We start from the raw sequence: 15,415 nt of genomic DNA, 5'->3' as shown, positions 1-15,415 counted from the left end.
TGTCCTCAGGGCATTTGTTCGCTTTTGGTTTTTAATGAATATTTAGTATAAAGAAAAAAAAACATGCAGAGAACATCTCTGATTTTCTTTGCTAAATTTTTGTCAAGGACAGTTTGCATCAAATTCTTTTATGTCCCCATAGTCTTTTTTTTTTTATTGTGACAAACTCCCTTCACAATACATCTCTCCTAAAATACTGCCTTGAGTCCTTTTATTATTCAGTAAGATAATATCTGATTTACTTGTTCCCTGTTCGCTTGACTAGTAAGCAGCTCAGAGCTGCATGTCAGACTCTGTTGCGTTAGCTTCCCAGAGCCCAGATTTCTGACATAGTCCTTACTCTTTCTTCTCTGTCCTATTAATGAGTCTTATTTTTCATCTGGTCTTAATGAATTCACTGTTCTGCCATGTCTGCACATTTTAGAGTAAGCTATCTCAAATCATTTTTTGAAGGGGACAAGACACAGATCATAAATGACAAAATGTGATGGGAATGGATCATTTTTTTTTTTTTTTTTTTTAGGAAGTCAACCATGGTCATTAGTATCCATTCTGTTTAGTCCCATGCTATGCCCAAAATGTAGAAACATACGATGCCTCCCCTGACAGCAGAGGATTAACAAGAAGGCACTTCGGTTAATCTGTAAATTTTTACCACTCCAGCACTCTAGCTCCTAGGATTAAAGCCTTAAATGCATCCTGACCATTCTCTCGGCATCACAGGTGAATCACGGATCTCACTTCACACTTAAGTGTGAGATTGCTCGCGCTCTCTCTGCTCTCCCTGACCACAGCAAACATGGTTTCCAGCTTATCTGTGTTCTTAACACCTCTAGCTGAATAATCCTCTGGTCATTATTTCCTTGTGACCTGCGCTTGGATGATGCTTCTGTTGAAATGATCGCTGTCTCTTGCTCCAACTTACAGTGCTGTTGAGGCTACAGTGGAAGGGTGTGAGTTCCTCTGTGGGGCACAGTGGTTTTTGCATGTTCTACAAGGCAGGAGCCCAGGCGAGCATGACTTGAGCCAGTATGAGCCTGTGAGGGGCTATGTCGCTTTGGTGAAGGGAGAAGGAGGGTTTAGGGACTGTCTGAGGGCTCTGAGATGCCCAGTCACACCTTCCTCCGTGTCAGACCCCCCTGTTGCGGTTTGCAGTCCCATCATGGAGTTGTACTATCCAGTACAGTAGCCTCTAGTCACGTGCGGTTATTCAGATTGAAATTATTGAATGTAAAATAAAATGTTAAGTTCAGTTCCTCAGTCACACAAGCATCATCTCGAGTGCTCTGGACCACATGTAGATAGAGGCTACCAAACGGGACAATACAGATACAGCACATTTCCAGGGTGGCAGGTGGACAAGAGATGGATTCTGTTCATGGGTACGTGAATGGCCTCTGCTCGTTGTGGGTACGTGGATGTCTTAAAGGGCTCCGCTCGTTGCTGAGTCCTGCAGCGTACTTTATATACCCTTGGCTGCTCCTTGAGGGAACGTGAAAGTGAAGTAGACAAGTCTTTGCTTTCAGGGACCTCAGGCCACCTGGGCAAAGAGCACATTATCAGCCTGCATCAGCGCCCTGTGGGGCTCGGTCCGTTTGATGGAAGGAGAAGAGAGTTTAGGAAAACGGCAGCTTCTGAGAAACTGATTACAGGTCCTACCTCAGATCTTCCTAAGTGCGGTCTGTGACCCCACCATGGAATTACAGAGCATCCAGACCTTTACAGGCCAGGACAGCCACACACACACGTGGCTGTTTGAATTTAAGTTTATTAAAACTCCATTGAAAATTGACTTCCTCAAGTCCTGTTTGGTTTAAGTAATTCCTGGCCCTACTCACCCCTGGGCCTTGCCCATCAGTTCTTCCTGAAATGCCTTCATGAGACCTCGGAAGATGTATCATCCTGGGACACTCTTTATTTTGCAGCGAACCATTAAAAGTAGCAAATAATGTTGATTCAGAGGCAGCCTACCTTGCCATGGGTTTGCCAGGTGAGCCTCAGTAGACAGCTCACAGAGTCCAGTTAGCAGCTGTACTTTGCAAGTGGGATGAACAGGTGAAACAAGTTCACGCTGGGGACCCTGTCCCACTGGCAGGAAGCCACCTTCTTCTGAGCTTTCAGAGGCGGCAGGCCTCCGTTGGTCCTCCATTGCCCAAAGCAAGGAGGGAAGGTTGGTCTGTACTTGGTGAAAAAACTGCGGTGGTGTTTTCAGTGAGTACAGTCATCCCAAAGTACCTAAGGGGGATTGATTCTAGGACCCTCAAAGGTACAAAATCCATGGACGCCCAAATCTCTCTTGTAAAATGGTGAAGTACGGTTGGTCCTTCGTGTGTGTGAGTCCCTCAGACATGTCCTACTGTTTGTGACCCCATGGACTGTAGCCCGCCAGGCTCGTCTGTCCATGGAATTCTCCAGGCAAGAATACTGGAGTCAGTAGCCATTCCCCCTTCCAGGGGATCTTCCCGACCTAGGGATAGGATCCAGGTTTCCTGCATTGCAGGCAAATTCTCTCAGGATTCCCTGAGACACCAGGGAAGCCCTGATCCTTCATAACTCTGGATTTAATTTGATTCACGATTAGCTGAATCCACGAACTCCCAGGGTCAGCTACAGTATTTGCAAAGTGTTTAAGAAACATCGGACATGTTTTATATAGCAAATTGGCATGTTAAGAGGCAAGAAGAAATATCCTGTTGGCGATATCAGATGAATACAGACAGCAAGAAGAGTTCCTTTTAGAAAGAAGGATGACATGCAGTGTTCTGTACCCATGTGACCCAGAGGAAAAAGGAGAGAAAGGAAGAAAAGAGTGATTCAACTTTGGCTCTCAACCCAGAGGCATAGCTCCGACTCTCTGAACATTGTCCTCGCGGATGAGTCACCATGGTTTGTCGTGTATTTATAGCAGCGCAGCAGAGTTTATGATTATAGTTACGAGTCCTTGGCAGTTTGCTTTCTGCCCAAGCAGGCGGTCCTCCTGTTAGCCCTCAGCCATTCTGCGTTCCATGCCTTGCTTCAGAGCCAAGGCCAAAATCTGCAGAGAAGGAGGTTTCCAAAAACAAAAACAACCTGCCACCCAGGGAAGAAATTAAAAAAAAAAAAAAAAAAAGGAGGGGGAGTGCCCCAAAGGAGAAAAGGACTTTGAAGAGCAGAAAGCTGGAGGAAAACAACTTTCAGGGCAGATGAGGGTTGTGTTTGAAGAACTTTTTGTTAGAGGGAGTGGGGCCTGGCGCCACCATGATGTCTTGGCCGTTTGCTCATTTCCTTCTCCAGAGCCTGCCTTGTTCTGGGGACACAGGGCAGCTGTCAGCTTTTATTTCCAAACTTCTGTACATACAGCCGTGTGAATACATTTCATGCTACTGAGCTATACACTTGAAAATGGTTAAGATGGTAAATTTCATGTGTATTTCACCACTGTTTTTTAAAATGTTTTAAAATAGCCTCCATGCATTGGAAGGAACTCTAGGTATATCCCCTTCTTCAGCTGCATCACCAGGGGTAGGAATTCCCTCTGCCCTGTCACCTGGTCACCCAGCCGGTGACGGGCAGCTCTCTTGCCATGGGGCAGCCTGCTGTCTTGGACAGCCTGGTTTCCAAACTGTGTCTCCCCGCAGGAGACCAGCCAGCGACAGGGTTTCACAGGAGTTTTGTGTTCATTTTCCCTGCACCTTGCCTGCCCTTCTCTTGGTCTCGGGCCGCTTGCATGTGGACATCTGATGACTACTTTAACCCAGCCTGACGCGGCCTCAGCTCACCATCCACTGTCCAGCCTGCGGCTGCTCCTGTGTCTTGGTGAGTGAGGCCATGTTCAAGAACCACCCTCTTGGCACCTGTTGGGACTTAAGGCATCCTCGACAACTTCTCTTGCACCTGCGTCATCCAGTTCCCGCTGTTTCTCTCCCGCAAACATCTCTTGACATGGACCTCTCCGCCATCCTCCCCCTCGCCTTGCCCATGCATAACTGCCATCATCTCTCAAAGGGATGCTTGCAGCAGTGTTCTAAGTATCCTCCTGTCTTTGGTCTCTCCTCCTCCTTCCAGACCATCCTTAACAAGGGCTCAGTTCAGTTCAGTCGCTCAGTCGTGTCTGACTCTTTGCGACCCCATGGACTGCAGCACGCCAGGCCTCCCTGTCTATCACCAGCTCCTGGAGTTTATCCAAACTCATGTCCATTGAGTCGGTGATGCCATCTAACCATCTCATCCTCTGTCGTCCCCTTCTCCTTTTGCCCTCAATCTTTCCCAGCATCAGGGTCTTTTCAAATGAGTCAGCTGTTTGCATCGGTGGCCAAAGTATTGGAGTTTCAACAAGGGTAACAGGCTTATCTTCCTGAAATTCAATCCCGAGCACATCAATCCCCTACTTAGATGTTTTTTTCTGTGCTTTTTCAAAGTTTCATGCCTTTGCAGATGCTGCAGGTTTGTTTTTTTTTAATTAAGAGTTTTGTCTAAAGTGCTTTCTTCTTCCCTCCTGACTACCTGTTTAAACTGCTGCTAGTTTATCTTTCAGACTCAAGTGCACCCTCTTCTGTGGAGTCCCTCCTGACCTCCCACTGTACCCCAGACATCTGAGCATCTCCCTTAGAGTGTGATGATAATGTCTGATTTATTTCTGTACCTTAAAATAGACAGTGAGCTCTCTGAGGGCAGAAACAGTGCCCTATTCGCCTCTCCTTCCCCCAAACCTGGCATAATGCCTGGCACTTAGATATACAATGACTATGTGGATAGATGGACAGACAGACAGATGCATGGTCACATGAAACCGGATGCAGCCCTTGGGTAATGCCCAGACAAGCTCCCAAGTTTTCATAATGCGTGTCTCCTCTGCCACTTCCATGGCAGGTCCCCGTATCACATGACCACACAGCATCTGATCTGCACACCAAGGACTCAGACAGATTTACTGCGACAAGTTTTGGTTAACTGTCCTCTGTCAGCAGTTCCCTGTGGTAGGTGCCGCTGCAGGGTACATATGGGTGAGAAATTCTCAAACAATTCAAGCACAAATTGACCAAAGTTTACCCAGTGCCTTCTTGCTTTTGAGGTATCACCGCGTCCGAGGGGGCAGCCTGGGGATGATGCATGACCTGTGACTCCATTAGTGATGAGACACAGAGCTCAGAAAGCGGCATTTCTGACCTGTGTTCCCTCCGCCACTTCCGCCACTTCTTGCGTGAAGTTTGGATCTCGGGCCCTTGGCGTGTGTTGCAGAAATAAGTGTCCCCTGGACAATGTTTCCACGTCACCAACACCCACACTCCAGAGATACTTTCTGTTAGTCAGTGCTCCTTCCATCAGGACCCATGTAGATTACCTGGCTACGTGTTCAGTGCCCTCGGGGAGGAAGAGACAGAGGACCAGGGTCTCTCCCAACCTTGAGAAGCTCATAGACTTGAGAGAGAGATGCCATCCAGAGCAGCTCCCATTCTGTCGCCCGCCAGAGCTCTCAGGCGCCCCCAGTGAGAACCGTGAAACCCTTGGTGGGAGCACAGCTTTGCTTGGCTGACAGGTTTGGGGGTGGGTTGGGGGGGTGTCTTTGGAATTTCCTAGAATGTAGGAAAGAGTGGTATAAAAAATATCACATGGTAAATCTTGCCATTTTAACTTTTTCTTTAACCTTGCTTCTCTTCAGAGAAATGAACTCTGTCCTGGCTTTTGTTTCCGATGCCTACTGCGTTTACAGTTCTGAAGCATCGGCTTCTGAGGGCGAGCACCCGCTTGTCTGCCGGTCAGTCCGTCCGTCTGTCTCTGCCCCTTTCTCCTCCGGGAGCTGGGGGTGGCCAGTCCCTCCCCGACTGCTCTGGTTCCCCAACAGCAGTGGCAGTCCCTCCTCCTGCCTCTGGGGCAAACCACTTGCTTCCAGTCTCTCTGCCTACGTTTCCTTGCCCCTTTCACAGTTACCCCGAAGCCTCAGGGGTTGCCCTGGTCCCTCCCTCAGTCATGCCTCACGTCCTGCCCCGAGCGGGGAGGTCTGGCGTCCTCACTCTCGGCATCGCTGTGCTGTGTCCAGCTGCCACGTTCTCGTTGTGTCTTGCATCATTTGATGTCCTCCTCACCATCTGTCTGTCCACCTTCCACACTGAGCCGAACCTTACTGCAGCCTGCAGGGAACGTCTGTACCTGGTGGTTCAGCCAAAAAAATATTGTCATGTTTAATAAATTACCATCTAAAAGTAACCTCTCCGCCCCTACTTAGAAAATAGGATTGGGGACATAATGACTTTGAATAGGTTATTTTTAGTACTGTGGGTTGTTTTGGGTAGACCATTCAGTTTGACACTGATCAAAGAAAAATACTTTAAAACCTTCCAAAATGTCATCTAAATTCTATATAACGTATTTCAAAATTCAGAATTTAGAAGTTAGATACAGTGAATACAAAAATATATTAACACTTGACTGAGAAGTCTGTTTTCCACTGTTTCGCCTTGCTCTTCTGTTTACATATCCTCACCCTTTCCATCACTCTCGTCTTCAGATTCTCCCAAACACTTGAAGTTATGAATGCGGCCGGCAGCTCCATGTTAAAGGTTCAGTTCCACCGCTATCTGGAAATAGCGTTTCCTAAATACTTCGGGCTTTATCTTGTTTAGCAAGTTCAAGTCTGCCTTTCTGCCACTAGGAGGTGCTCTTAGAAACATCAAGAGAGAAACGTTGCCCTACTTGAGAACTTTTTTTTTTAGTTTCCTGTTAACTAAAGTCATTTATTTCCAGCCTGAAAACATCCCACTAGGACACAGCTTTAAGTCCAAAATCTCCTCGCTCTGAAATGCTTTCCCATCCATGATACCCCTTAACTGGCAATTTGAGCACCTTAAGTTCAAACTCTTCTCTTGCAAATAGCTCTATTTCTACACTGTCACCGAAATTTTGTATTCAAATGAATTGAGATTGTGAATCACTTTGTATGAGTAAAACGATACAGATTTTGTATTTAAAGTAAGCTAATTTAAACTTGCTGGGAAACAGAGAGGTACTCCGTTAATGGAAAAATCCCTGGAAAAGGACCTGAAATAAAGGTTTAGTAAGAGGCAGCAGTGACTGTCATCCGTCTGCCTGTCTCACTGTCTTTGTCTGCTCACCTTTCCCATCAACTAACCCGGAGTGAGGTCAGAATGTGGAGGAGTCTGTGCAACGTGAGGATAGCCCCATAGTCTGTAGGCGTGTGAAGGCGTCTTTCGCTCAACCTGCAGCCCTGGAAGGAGTGTAGTGTGGGTGTACATGATGCAGAGGAGTTGCATGCCCTACACAGTGTTCATCCTTGCAGCCCTGAGAGGTTGGAGAGGATGGTCTTAGGAGCAGATCCGGTAGCTGGGAGAGGGGAGAGGTGCTCAGGGACTCATGTTCACCCGACTCCTGGCGGGTGAGGAAAAAGCTGTGTGACCTGGGACAAGTCACTCAGTGCCTCTTGACCAGTTTCTTCATCTGTGAAGTGAGAACAGGACAGATGACCCCAGAGGTTTTTGACACTTCTCAACGACAGCGTCATCCAGTAGAACTTCCTGCAGTGGTGGAAGTGTTCTGTGACTGATCTTGTCCAGTGCAGGAGCTTCTAGTCACGTGTGGCTGTTGGGCATTTTTGAAATGTGACTGGTACAGCTGAGGAATTTTCTAATCCTCACTTCTTTAAATAGCCACTTGTGACTGGTGGCTGCCATATTGGACTGTGCAGCACCAAGGTACCGAAGGACCTATATTAGAGAAAAGAAAACCTATGATCTCAGCGGAGGCAATGAGTGGATGTCGCAGGTGAATGATGTAAACTAGGATTGATATAAGTTGTCCTGAATGTGCAGTGCCAGTCCCATTTCCTCTGGGTAGCAAACTGTCCTGTGAAGCAGAGCTATGAGCGGGAATGAGATGGAAGGAAAAACTTTCAGCAGCGATGGAGACCCACACATCTGAGTGAGCTTCAATAATTAAGCACCAGAATAGCTGGGCACAGCTCCCTATTACCTTTCTAAAGCTGCTGAGTTGTCAGCAGTTCTTGGTACTGCCCTGCCCTCCTTCCCCTTTTCCCCAAAACTAAAAGCTGATGCTGTTGAGGCCAGCTGGGGGCATGGGCAGCCAGTGGACTCTGGGTGTGCACAAGCCCTGGGCTTGACCTTCAGAGCCCCTGTAAGGTTCTAAGGATCAGTGACAGCCGTGAGATGCCAGGCTCCAACAGTCAGTATTGTGTGCTCTGATAAAATATTAATCCAGTTATTAAAATATCTCCTCCTCCCCCACGATGAAGGAGTATATCCGAGAACAGCCCAGCACAAAGCTGCCTGACCCAGAAGTCATCCAGTTCTGTGTCTCCATCTTCAAATGCTCCAGGCTCCTGCTCCCCAGATGGCGTCGATCAGCAGTTCCTAGAGGACTTCCACAGGGTGACCACAGGGGGCATCGCCGAGGACTCCAGCCAGTACTACTGTGACAAGGTGGGGCGCTCAGGTGCTGTGGCTGAAGCGGGGCCAAGCCAGCTGGGCTTCCCGTGTGGGGCCGCCTCTCGGGCAGTTAAGTGGTTTAGGACTCAAAGGAAATAGGTTATCACCAACCACTGGAGAAAGAAGTTACGTAATTGGTGATTTTCTGACATTTTCCAGAACGATGGTGACGGCTACTTAGTCTTGATCCGCATCACGCCAGATGAAGATGGGAAATTTGGATTTAATCTAAAGGTAATGTTGTGTGTAATTTATAAGGACGTGTGATGCTCTGAAGCACTCTTTAGATGATTTTTAAACTTCTATTACAAATGTGCCACAGACCTAAGGCTGTGCAGGAAAATTGGCTTGGCCTTCAGAATTGAGAGCTTTTCACCGGGGCCATAGGAATTGCCTCATACCGAGTGCCTACTCTAGGTACTTGTTTATATCCCCTTATTGAGGACATAAAGGGGATTATTCAATTCCCCTTATTGAGTCCTTTTATTAAGTGGTGAAGTTGGTATTTTTAAACATTTTATAGATGCACTGTAAGGGCCTTCCCAGGTGGCTCAGTGGTAAAGAATCCGCCTGCCAATGCAGGAGATGCAAGAGATGCAGGTTCGATTCCTGGGTCAGGGAGATCCCCTGGAGGAGGAAATGGCAACCCACTCCAGTATTCTTGCCTGGAGAATCCCATGGATAGAGGAGCCTGGCAAGCAACAGTCCAAGGGGTCGCAAAGAGTTGAGACACAACTGACTGAACACAAGTTTCAGAGAGGTGGTAACCCCTCAGCACTGCTAAGAGAGAACGAGAGAACAGGGATTCAGGTGCAGAGCCATAACCTCCTCTGTTTCCCTCTAGGCCGGCTCTGCAAACTATGACCTACGGGCCCAATCCCATCTGTTCTTACAAATAAAGTTTTATTGGAACACAGACACCCCATTCATTTACAAATGGTTTCTGTCTCCTTTGGCATTTCAATGGCAGAGTTGCTAGAGTGCCCTCTGTCCCACAAAGCCACAATAAGTAGTATCTGGCCCTTCATAGAAAAGGTTTACCAGCCTTAGAGCAGAGTGAAGGCAGGTGATCTTTGCTGCCCACCCCGCAACTGCCATCATACACCCCTTTCTCTTAAGCCAGCAGCCCTGCTGACAGCCAGTTCTCAGAGGTCAAAAGCCCTCACAGTCTGGGACCTTTCCACAGCTCCTCTCCTCCACCGTAAACTCCTCTCCCAGCAGCACTTATGGGCTGGGCTTTTAGAGTCTTTTTCCTGAGAATATTTGCATTTTTTGAAAGGAGCTTGCTTTTTCCAAGTGTATCTTTAGTCCATGGATGGTGGGGATGGTAGTGGGAGGCTTCTGAGTGGCCTTCTGGTTGACCCACTAGACCCATAGCCTCTGGAACCTTATCATTCTGAAAGGTACCAACCCTTGGGAGTAGAATATATTTAAGTGAAAGTTGAGCCCTCCTTTTGTGTCAGAGATATCTGCATGTCTTTGGTGCTGTGAACAACTCAAGTGGTTTTTAATCTACATGTTTACAGGGAGGAGTAGATCAAAAGATGCCTCTCGTGGTGTCAAGGATAAACCCAGAGTCACCTGTAAGTAAACATATTCTGTAATTTCCCAAGTCCATTTTCCCGTAAATGTAACAGATTTCTATTTCTGTGTCCTGTTTCTTTTTTACTGGCAGCATAGAGCGTGTGTCAGTGCATGCGTAGAGATAGGAAGAAAGAATTTTCCAGAACCTTGCTGCTCAGTGTGGTCCCCGAGGCTGCAGCACCAGCATCCCTTGGGAAGCTTACTAGAAATGCAGATTCTCGTACCCCACCCCAGACCATCTGGACCAGAATCTGCATTTTTAACCAGATCCCCAGGTGATTGGGAGGCACGTTTAAGTGTAGAAGTCCAGCTCGAAAGAAGGCAACTGGGGCATAGCGTTTGCTGTTCCACAAGCTCTAAGTGGGCTCGTGAGCCTTATGCCTCTTCCCCCACCCCACCCCCCATCCTCAGCCCTCTGCCTGGGCCTCTAGGCATCTAGGGGATGACTTGCTTTTTATTAAGCATTGAGCACCAAAGAGTCCCTGTACCTCCTAAGAAAGGGACCCGTTTGGGGGTTTTACTCTTAAGTACTCTTTAAGCTTGTCGTTTCCTTTTTCTTACTGCTTACGGCCTCTATGAGTTAAGAAGCCTTTCCATCAGTTGCATGGCTTCTTGTCCGTAACGGTTTGTGCCTTGGGGGTTATGCTTGCAAAGGCTTTCTCCATCACAAGATAGCTAGATACTTGCTTTTAGCTGACAAATCATTTTCTAACAATGCACCTGGAAAAACAGAAGGTAGAGGCAGTAGAATCATTCTACATTACCGTAATAAGTGAAGCTTGGCTGCCATAGAGAAATGGCCTCAGCACTTTTTTTCACTTTATTCTGAAATGTTTCATTCGTAATATAGGTTTTTGAGCAACACTTCTTTAAATCCCACCACTAGCTACCATGTCAACATAGCAGTGGCTGAAATAAAAATAAAGGCGGTAATGCCGGGGGGAGAAAGGCAGAACCTGGTCATGGTCTCCAGTGTCCAGGCTCAGAAAGCATCAGGTTCTCCCCTTGAGGATTATGTTATGGTAACGAAAAAAACTCGCTCTTGCCCTGCGTGCAGGCAGACACCTGCATTCCTAAGCTGAACGAAGGGGATCAAATCGTGCTAATCAACGGCCGGGACATCTCAGAACACACCCATGACCAAGTGGTAATGTTCATCAAAGCCAGCCGGGAGTCGCACACGCGGGAGCTGGCCCTGGTGATCAGGAGGAAAGGTAACAGCCCCCGAGGGAGAGGAGCCTTAGCGAAGAGGGCCTTCTCGGGCCCGTTCCTTGGTTTCAAGATGTTGTGCCCATAGCCAACATTGGAAAATCAAGAACTTTCCCCTGATGGGGAGCAACCTGATGGCTGACTTCTCACTTGAAAAATGTGGAGATTTGGCCCCACAGGGCCCCGCCCCTCATGGCCAGTCCTTTGCAGGTAGGCAGCACCCCCCCCACCCCCACCTTTAATACAAGACATGACATTCCTCTCCCCTATTCCTTGCAAGTCCATCTCAGCCCCCTTCATGCAGCCCTCTTAGCTGCCTGCCTCTGCCTGCATTTGCATTTTCAACCCTTTCTCAAAGGATCGGGTTATATTTCATTCATGTGCATTTGATTTCGTTGGAGAGAGGCTTTAGCAGAATGGGGCCGGAGCCTGGCTGCCTCAAGGCTGTTCTAAGTCTGCCTCCTCCTGGGTTCCGGGACTTTGAGCAGATTTCTTACCCAGGCTAAGTTTCAGTTTCCTCTAATGTAAAATGAGGATGACATAGTCGCTACCTCTCGGGGTTCCTGAGAAGATAAAATGAGGCTCATACTGGAAAGTGTCAAAGACGCTGCCCGGTTCTTGGTGGGCGTCGGAAGGGCATCCTCTGTTAATACCGCTACTGTTAGTGTTGTTGTTGTTATAAAGCAGGAAGCCCAGTCCTCGAATCCTCCTTCCCAGCTTTCAGACACTGAAGGTAAATGAAGCACGTGACTCGGGCCCTGGCCCTGCATCTCCATCTGGACTCACAGTCATTGGCACAGCCCACACCCCCGACACACCCCTCTGTTCCCACTAAAACTCCCAGTGCCAGCGCTCATCCCGCCTTCTCTGTGAGGTCCTCCCGAATCTCTCCAGCCCCCTAACCCAGCTCCTCCCACCACCCATCTCACCAAACCCAGCTCCACCCTGGACACATAGTAGGTTCACTGGTGACAGTGGCGGACCTCTGTGCAGCCCCAGTGAAGTGCCTGCGTGGGGTTAATCGCTTTACATAATTATCCTCTTCCATTCTCACAATGATCTCATAAGGTTGGTATTCTTATCCTCGAATGAGGCTAACAGTCACAGAGAGGTTAAGTAAGTTGCTGTGAGTCTGATAAGGCCATGTGATGGTAGAGAAGGAAGGAGGCCAGCAGCTGGAAGCAAGCCTGTCCATCATGTGATGTGCCAGGTGACGTGCTGGCCGATAAAGGGCAGCGTCTTGGGGGAGGGGGAGGGGAAGTGGCATCAGAGCACTCTGGCCAGGCCGCGGTGGGCATCCTCCACTGACCCATGGCAAGGGGCTGGCACCTGTTTGAGGTGAGGAACAGAGATGTTTGTAGACTAGTGGAGTTGCAAGATCAGTGCCACAGGTTTTCTATAACTGTCATGATAAGTTCATTTTTAAAATATTTAAATTAAAGAAAAGAATTGATTGAAAGAAAAATAATAGTAACAGAGAGAGTAGCACATGTGACAGAACCCATGAAAATCAGTAAAAAATCGGAGCTTCTGTTGATCAGTGAAACGAATGTGCCCGTTAGGGTCAGACATGTAGACTGAATTCCCGGGTCCCACCCTGACAGGCTGGGTCACCTTGGACAACTCTTTGGCCTGTGAGCCTGTAAAATGGGAATAAATAAGTAAATAAGGTGGGAATACTGGTTAGCACCGTGAGGATTCAGTTCAACTGTGTGGGAAAATATAAAAGTTGTTCCTTCTCATTTCCTCTCACCTTGAAGGCAGTAGAGAGTCACTGAAGGCTCTGGGGTAAGGGAGTGACTTTTCTTTCTGGGTCAAAAGGGAGCATTCAGAGATGATCCCAAAGTCTGAAGTGATGGTGGACAGAAAGGCATGTGAGGCTGCGGAAGTGGTGTGCGTGGTGGGGGGGAGGAGGTGTTCTGTTGGTTTTCACCCGTATCGAGTCTGACATGAAGGGAGAATTCTGAAGAAGAAGCTCAGAGATGTCTACCCCAGAGCCTCCCAGCTAACAAGAGCCTTGAGTTAGAGGTGAACTGACCAAGCTCTGGGGTGGGGATGTGGACAGCACCAGACCCCATACCAGCTTCCTGGGAAAGTGCCTGTTTGAAGGAAACTAATGCAGGGCACCTGAGAAGGAAAGAATAACAACCAGGTCAGAGGAGGCAAAGGGAGAAGATGTGTTCTCTTCAATGTGTTCCTTCCTCTTACCTCTGACAGAAGCCTCTTGAGTCCTAAACACCATCATTTAAGGCTAACCAGAAAGATTAGTATGTCATTTTGTATAATTAGCACATATTGAATCATTCAACGGGAAGTAGTATCTTTGGTGAAAATGATTACCATGTGCTTAATCATTTAATAAGATGTTTTAAACCGTCTGTATTCAGGTGTCACAAGTGTAATTTGGGGGGAGGAAACCGATCCCCTGTGCATGGCTGGGCAACCCCGACACCCCCTTTCTCGTCCACTGCAGCCGTCCATTCGTTTGCTGATATCAAATCTGAAGATGAACTGAACCAGCTCTTCCCAGAGGCCATCTTCCCCGTGTGTCCGGAGGGGGGCGACACGCTGGAGGGGTCCATGGAGCAGCTAAAGAAGGGCCTCGAAAGCGGGACGGTGCTGATCCAGTTTGAGGTAGGAGACCCCCAGGGCCTCGGTGGGCTGCCCGATGGCTGCAGGGTCCCCCAAGTCGTGACCAGGCGGCCGGACTCATCGAGGGACCCCTGAGGGGCTCAGGGCCTCCGGGAGAAAGCCAGGGCGGGGCGGCTGGGGGCCATGGCCCATGCCTGAACTCTGCCTCCCCTTCCTGTTCTAGTAACAATCAGTAGTCATGGAGAAATGTGTCAGAAACCGAGGAGGTGGGACTCTGAGCATGTTTAGCTGCCAACACAAAAGCTCAGAACACTGGCAGTCGAAGGTGGTGGAGAGGCCGCGTGGGCGAGCGCAGAGGGCTGGCGGAGGAGCCGGGCCCTGACCCCACAAGGCACGCTGTAATTTGGAGCACTTGGTACCATCCCGTGAGGGCGCAGGGGCTGGGCTTCTCAAGTCCCCCGGAACCACGGGGACACGAGGGGAGATCAAAGTCAGACCCCGTCTTCCCTCCCCAGGAGAGACCTCTGCTCGTGGGATTGAGGTTGTTGACCAAAGGCACACGCAGAGACTCTGCAAAATAAAGTAGGACTCGAGGAAACTGGGTTTTCAAGTCAGTTTTACTGACCACTAACAGAATATAAATAGAATGTATTTATCTTCCACATTTTTTAAAAGTGGTAGAAGACAGAGTAGTTCATGCAGTGAAAGATATCAGAAGAGATCAGAGAAAGCATAAAGTAGGCCAATGAAAGACAGTTGATCATGATTAATGACAACATACACAGTCTGGATTCATGAATTAGCAGAGTCTCAGGTCAGATTCAAAAGCCGAAGTCTGCACTGCATTGTTTATTAGAAAGCCATATAAAGGGAAGAGTCACAGAAGCAAAACTAGGGAATTTGTCAAATGTTTATGATTGCATATTGATTTAGGAAAACCTAAGTAATGTGAATATCAAACAAGAAAGCTGCAAAGCAGAGAGTCTTGAGTGAGAGAGAGGTTTATTTTATAATGGGGTAAGAAATAGAATGTAAATAAAATACATTATTAGAGCAATGTGTATTGAACAACAGTAGAAAGTAAAACCCACAAGTGAAAGGTGAATTGACCCCACCCAAAAAATCAATAGGGAATTTTGAACTTAACACCCTTGACAGATAATATAGACAAAAAAATAAGTTGAAATCAGGATAAAAGGGCAGGAAGAGTATGATTACTTAGATAGGATTGATGAACATATACTAAATATATACTAATACAAAGATAACTTTTTTCTAGTGGCCTGCAGGAGGCTAGGAAGGCTTAAGACTTTTAAAAGAAAAAAATTGTAGACTCTTTGCATTGCAGAAACCTCAAAATTGAGACAGACATTTTAAACACTAAAACTCAGGTTTTTGGGCAGGAGGGTGATGTGTCTTGATTTTTTTTTTAACTTTATTTTATATTGAAATTTTAGCCTATTAATAGTTGTAATAGTTTCATGTGCATAGCAAAGCGACTCAGCTTTAAACACTTAAAACAAGGAGCACTTAAAAGCCAGAACATACCAGTTTTATTCTGTTGGCAGGGAATTGGAAGGAAACATCAAAGGGGA

At 47.6% G+C, this 15,415-nt stretch overlaps 1 protein-coding gene across 3 annotated transcripts in view; it reads left to right on the top strand.

Annotated features, from left to right (window-relative positions):
• The window catches only part of PTPN3 (protein tyrosine phosphatase non-receptor type 3), a 113,874-nt gene that overhangs the window by 72,064 nt on the left and 26,395 nt on the right, over positions 1-15,415 (top strand). For 2 of the 3 annotated variants that reach the window (XM_043453154.1, XM_043453156.1), the window contains 6 exons: positions 5,639-5,734; positions 8,243-8,429; positions 8,595-8,669; positions 9,962-10,018; positions 11,077-11,233; positions 13,702-13,862. In XM_043453154.1, coding sequence (XP_043309089.1) covers positions 5,639-5,734; positions 8,243-8,429; positions 8,595-8,669; positions 9,962-10,018; positions 11,077-11,233; positions 13,702-13,862 — 733 coding nt within the window. The remainder of the gene's footprint in view (positions 1-5,638; positions 5,735-8,242; positions 8,430-8,594; positions 8,670-9,961; positions 10,019-11,076; positions 11,234-13,701; positions 13,863-15,415) is intronic. The other variant, XM_043453155.1, reaches the window with a different exon arrangement.

This window comes from Cervus canadensis, chromosome 30 (assembly GCF_019320065.1).
Source record: "Cervus canadensis isolate Bull #8, Minnesota chromosome 30, ASM1932006v1, whole genome shotgun sequence".
In the NCBI taxonomy this organism is placed as follows: Eukaryota; Metazoa; Chordata; class Mammalia; order Artiodactyla; family Cervidae; genus Cervus; species Cervus canadensis.
The sequence above is the reverse complement of the archived record's forward strand: the minus strand, read 5'-3'. Positions and strand labels throughout refer to the sequence as shown.